The sequence below is a fragment of the Saccostrea cucullata genome, unplaced genomic scaffold (genome assembly GCF_032062105.1).
Source record: "Saccostrea cucullata isolate Sc308-1 unplaced genomic scaffold, CSIRO_AGI_Scuc_v1 ctg15805, whole genome shotgun sequence".
Taxonomy (NCBI): domain Eukaryota; kingdom Metazoa; phylum Mollusca; class Bivalvia; order Ostreida; family Ostreidae; genus Saccostrea; species Saccostrea cuccullata.
The window spans coordinates 1-5,688 of record NW_026941404.1 but is presented as its reverse complement, the minus strand read 5'-3'; the positions used below and the strand labels follow the sequence as shown (position 1 = coordinate 5,688).

General features: G+C 34.0%; 1 protein-coding gene across 1 annotated transcript; it reads left to right on the top strand.

The window, feature by feature from the left end:
- Positions 1 to 647: 647 nt before the first annotated feature.
- LOC134257761 (uncharacterized) lies at positions 648 to 2,270 on the top strand (the record flags this gene model as incomplete). Its single annotated transcript, XM_062740354.1, has 1 exon — positions 648 to 2,270. A coding segment is annotated over exon 1 (1,623 nt), but the record flags the coding sequence as incomplete, so codon positions are not given.
- Positions 2,271 to 5,688: the final 3,418 nt, after the last annotated feature.

Here is a 5,688-nt window from a genome sequence, read left to right as displayed (position 1 = left end):
GAAACATTTGTAAAATTGTTTGTATTTCAGGGACGAATAAAGGGAGAAAAACACATATTTTGGCAATTATGGGTCTCAATTGTTGCCATGGCAACCGTGACGTCATATTACTCTGGATAATTAAATACTTTAGGATCTCATCTTTCAGAAAATATATACTAGGTTGCTCTATGTAAAAGTGACTAGAAAATGTCTAAAATTCTATTTGAACTTTTTTAGGCAGTTATGCAGAAAAATTGCAAAATCTCTGGCCGTTAAAGGGTTAACATTGCTGGACTGGTATATATTTTTACACTGCTTTACTGTTATTTAACACATTTAATACTTTTTTCTTCACTGATGCGAAAATTGCATTTAAATTTAAATGTTTTTGTCATTCAGCTTACCTCAGCTCTCTACGGTTCCCTGGCCACAGTGTGTTTTAGCAGGAAGTAAATAATTTCACGGCTGGATACAAGTTACAAATGGCTGACATTTATCACGACTGGGAAGGTATTGTGAAAGAGATTTATCAACCAGATCAGAAAAGCTAATACTTTAACTAGTGTAGAGCGTGTTGAAATCTAATATATAGATACCTATAATTATAAGTGCCTTATCTACACTCTAATGAAAATAAATATTTTCTAGAGTTTTGATCTGCAGTCATGGATCAAGTACCGGATACAGCCCAACACTTTATCGAGTGTGACACAGAATCCTGTAGGAACTTCTCTGAGTATTACTGCAATGCCTGTCACCAGCGAATCTGTGATCAATGCAAGCAGCGTCATCTAGAGCAGAATAGTGGACATGATATTGTCCTCTATCGAGAGAGAAAAAGGAAACTTCCTTCAGAGAAATGCAGAATCCATCCCACACAAGACATAGATGTCCACTGTGATGTTTGCCAGGTTCCTGTCTGTTCTTCATGCTTTTCCCAACATCACAGTGATCATAATAAAAGTGACCTTGAAACAATCTACAATGACATTGTACAGCAATGTCAGAAGGAAATAACTGAAATCTGGAAAAAAATCATTCCTGGGGCTGAATACACTGCTGAATTAATTGGAGAGAAGAGAGAATGTGCTAAAAAAGAAATTGCAAAGATAAGAGTTTCCATGAAGAAGAGAGCAGATGAACTGAAGGAGACTGTTGACAGTATACTAAGTGATCATAACAAAAAACTGGATGAAATTGAGAACTCTGTCCTGAATGATATTGTGAAGCAACAGAAGAAAACAAAGGACTACATTGATTACTTGGAAAAAATGATTGTAGAATATGAGAGTAAATTGTCATCCATAAAATATACTGAACTCATGAAGCTCCATTTAGATATTTCATTAGCTACACTGAAAATGCCTACCAAATCTGAACCCAAACTGCCAATTTTAACATTAGGTACACTAAATAAAGAAGAAATAGCCAAACATTTTGGTGAAATAGAACTAAATTCATCTGAAAAGTTTACACTTTTCTCTGTCACAAAAGTAAGTGAAAAAACTATCCAAGAAGAAGGAATGTCTCATTTGTCTCTCTTACCCCCAAACAAATTTTGGGCCAATGGAAGGTCAGGGGATGATCTCATTCAGTATGATATAGAAGGAAACATCTTACAGAAAATATCCACCAGTATGATTTATATGCAAGGTACCCACACAGTCACAACAGAGGGAGACCTTCTTTACACTGATTTCAATAAAAACACTGTCTACAGAGTGACTAGTGACAAGTCCATCAACAAACTTTTTGAGACAGGGAGCTGGAGACCAGGAGCCATCTACTCCTCTCACATCAACGGACACATACTGGTTTGGATGTGCACAAATTCAGACCAGAAACTAACCAGATACAACAGAGAAGGAAGGAAGCTACAGGACATACAGTCCTGGGATAATCAAGGAAATACTCTTTATCATGGTGTTCACTTTGTCACAGAGAACATTAATGGTGACATCTGTACATCAGACTTTAAAGCTAGTAAGGTTGTGGTTGTGACTGCATCAGGAGAGTACCGCTTCTCTTACTCTGGTCAGGAGTCTCAGACTGGATTTATTCCCTATGGAATCTGTACAGATGTCCTGGGACATATTTTAGTGTGTAATAACTATTTTACATTTAATGAGAACTGCTTTAGTGTCCATCTGCTGGACATTAATGGTCAGTTCCTGTGTATCCTACTCCCACCAGAACAATGTCCTCCATTTCCCAGTGCTATCTGTATTGACGATCAACACAATCTCTGGATTGGGGGGATGGGAACGTCCAACTGTCTCTGTGTACAAGTACAGTGGCTTCCACTTAATCCGATAGCTGTTAAACAAATATTTCTGCTATTTCAATATAATATCAGAGCACAAAACCATTTCTAATCTTATATTTTTATTAATAATTAGGGTCTTCCGCTTCCTTCGGAAGACCCTACTGTTATTCTACTGTTTCTTCTTATTATTAGAGTCTTCCGTCTTCAGCGGAAGACCCTTCTATTATTGTAAAGTTTCTTTTTCTTCTTATTATTTTTTTCCTTCACCGATATCTCAGTAACGGTCCGGTGGATCTTTATGAAATTTTAGGAGATGAAAGGGAACATGGTCTCATGTTCTCCATCTGTCAAAATACAGATTTAGTACTTGATCTTACATTTGGCAGAAATTTAGATTTTTTGAAAAATTTAAATTGTTTAAATCTTACTCCATTTGACCCTTGAAAGATTTCAAAACATATTGTATGATATTCTCCATCTGTCAAAATACAGATATAGCACTTGATTTTAAATTCGGCAGAAATCTAAATTTTTTGAAAAATTTAAATCGTTTAAATCTCCCTCCATTTGACCTTTGAAATATTTCAAAACACATTTTATGATTTTCTCCATATGTCAAAATACAGATATGGTACTCGATTTTTTATTTGGAAGCAATTTAATTTTTTTGAAAATTTTAAATTGTTTAAATCTCAATCTATTTGACCTTTGAAAGATGTTATGACATATTATATGATATTCTCCATCTGTCAAAATACAGATGTAGCACTTGATTTTACATTTGGCAGAAATCTAATTTTTTGAAAATTTTAAATCGTATAAATCTCTCTCTATTTGACCTTTGTGATACTTAAAAACACATTGTATGATGTTCTCCATCTGTCAAAATACAGATATGGTACTCGATTTTACATTTGGAAGCAATTTAATTTTTTGAAAAAATTAAATCGTTTAAATCTTACTCTATTTGATCTTTGAAAGATTTCAAAACACATTGTATGATATTCTCCATCTGTCAAAATACAGATATAGCAGTTGATTTTACATTTGGAAGCAATTTAAATTTAAATTGTTTAAATTTCCATCTATTTGACCTTTGAAAGCTGTCATGACACATTATATATGATGTTCTCCATCTGTCAAAATACAGACATAGCACTTGATTTTACAGTTGGTAGAAATTAAGATTTTTTGAAAAATTTAAATCGTTTAAATCTCCCTCTATTTGACCTTTGAGATATTTCAAAACACATTGTATGATGTTCTCCATATGTCAAAATACAAATATGGTACTCGATTTTACATTTGAAAGCAATTTAATATTTTTGAAAATTGAAATTGTTTAAATTTCCCTTTATTTGACCTTTGAAAGATTTCATAACACATTATATGATATTCTCCATCTGTCAAAATACAGATGTAGCACTTGATTTTACATTTGGCAGAAATTTAAATAATTTGAAAAATTTAAATCCTTTAATACTCTCTTTATTTGACCTTTGAGATATTTCAAAACACACTCTATGATGTTCTCCATCTGTCAAAATGCAGACATAGTTCTTGATTTTACATTTGGAAGCAATACACATTTTTAGGGAAAATTTAAATCGTTTAAATCTCTTTTCATTTGCCCTTTGAGAGATTTCAAAACTAATCTTTTATCATAACTACAGCAAAGCTCGTTTCGAAGCAACAAGTAGGTCTTCCGTCCTGTTTGACCGGAAGTAACTTTAAAAAAAGAGAGAGAAATAACGTCTCTAATGATTTAAATCTTCCAAATCTTTGGTGAAAATTGCAAAAGTAAGCCATTTTTTGCTACTTCCTGTTTGACCAGAAGTGACGTCGACGGACGGAAAATTAAGTTTCATGCTTCCAGTGACAAAAATTTCCCCAAAACATGTCAAAAACGGCAAAAATATGCAGTTTCGGACTACCTCCGGTTTGGTCGGAAGTGATGTCACAGGACGTATTTTGATGACATCAGTAGATTTTACCAGAGATTTTCAACAACTTTGGTTCTTTGATGTATAACAAATTCTTAATGCTTTTTGAGATATCTGGAAAAAAAATTTGGCCCATCTAGATCCCTTAATTTAGGGGTCAGCCCTTTTTCCGAGATATCATTTGAAAGATCTTCTAATTCTGCAGAAATTATGTTTTATATATTTTAACAAAATATTTTTAGTTTAGAAGATAAAAAGCAAAATATGAGTAATTTTTGGCTCTTTTAAGCGTTCCAATTTTTGACCCCTATATAGCGCCATTTTGAATAGAGAAATCGAAAAACAAAAACCGATGTGCACAACTTCAATCCTTCTATTATCTAAAGTCAGTAGAATTTCTGCTCCAGCTTTAGCCGTCTCTGAGCCTTTGTCTGGAAACGAAAGCCTATAAATTTTCATTTAAAGGGAAATAGCTCAAACCGGAAGTGACTTTTTGAAATTTTAGACAGCATTCTGATAGAGTTTAGTAACTTCTAGTAACTCTGAAAATTTGAGCGAAATCGATTGAGAAATGAATTTGATATGAGGCTTCAAAGTTTGCGTCTAGAAAGTAGAAGAAAAAAAGAACTAGAGCCGAGCTCGTTGCAAAGCAACGAGTACGTCTTCCGCCGGAGCTGCGGACAGAGAGAAATGACCTTGAGTCAAGGTCATGCCACGTTCTAATGTTAAAACAATCTTTTAAGGGTAGATATCATCTTATTATGTTTTACAATTAAAAAAGATAGTAAAGGAATATTTGCGACCTTGACCTTGTCAAAATGACCTTGGGTCACACCATGACACACGCTGGTGATGAGCATATCCCAGTTGTGCGCTACCGTATTGACAAATTCACACACGTTTTTTCAAACAATGCATCCAGCCTAAATATCTTATCCCTAATGACCTTGATTCAAGGCCATAACACACTCTGCATGATTTAAAAAGTACCGACGATGCACAAAAGGTAGATTGTCGTCATCTACAAGTGATTGATAATCATCTCTTATAGGTCTCCAGTTCATATCTTAAGCCGTTCTGGAGGAGTTGCGCGGACAAAATCTCATTTCAAAATCAGGAAATTGAGAAATGAATGAGATACTAGTATGAGGCTTCAAAGTTTGCGTCTAGAAAGTAGAAGAAAAAAGAACTAGAGCCGAGCTCCTTGCAAAGCTTTTTATTATATTATTTCTTCCATACACGTACAGAAGTAGTATTTGTAAGAATCTACAGTAAAAAAAAACATGTACATCCAGTTTTCTGTATTTTAGATAAATTGTTGTGCATGTCAAAATAGATAAACAAAAGGCACTTCTATTAGTGAGGAAGGGGGGGTGACAATATTTTCTCTAACCTCCAATGCTTGTATTTTACACTATTTTATGTATGGATTATACATTAGATCTATCTATATAATTATTGTAGCTAAAAGGAAATGCAATCAAACCAGGGGTCTTC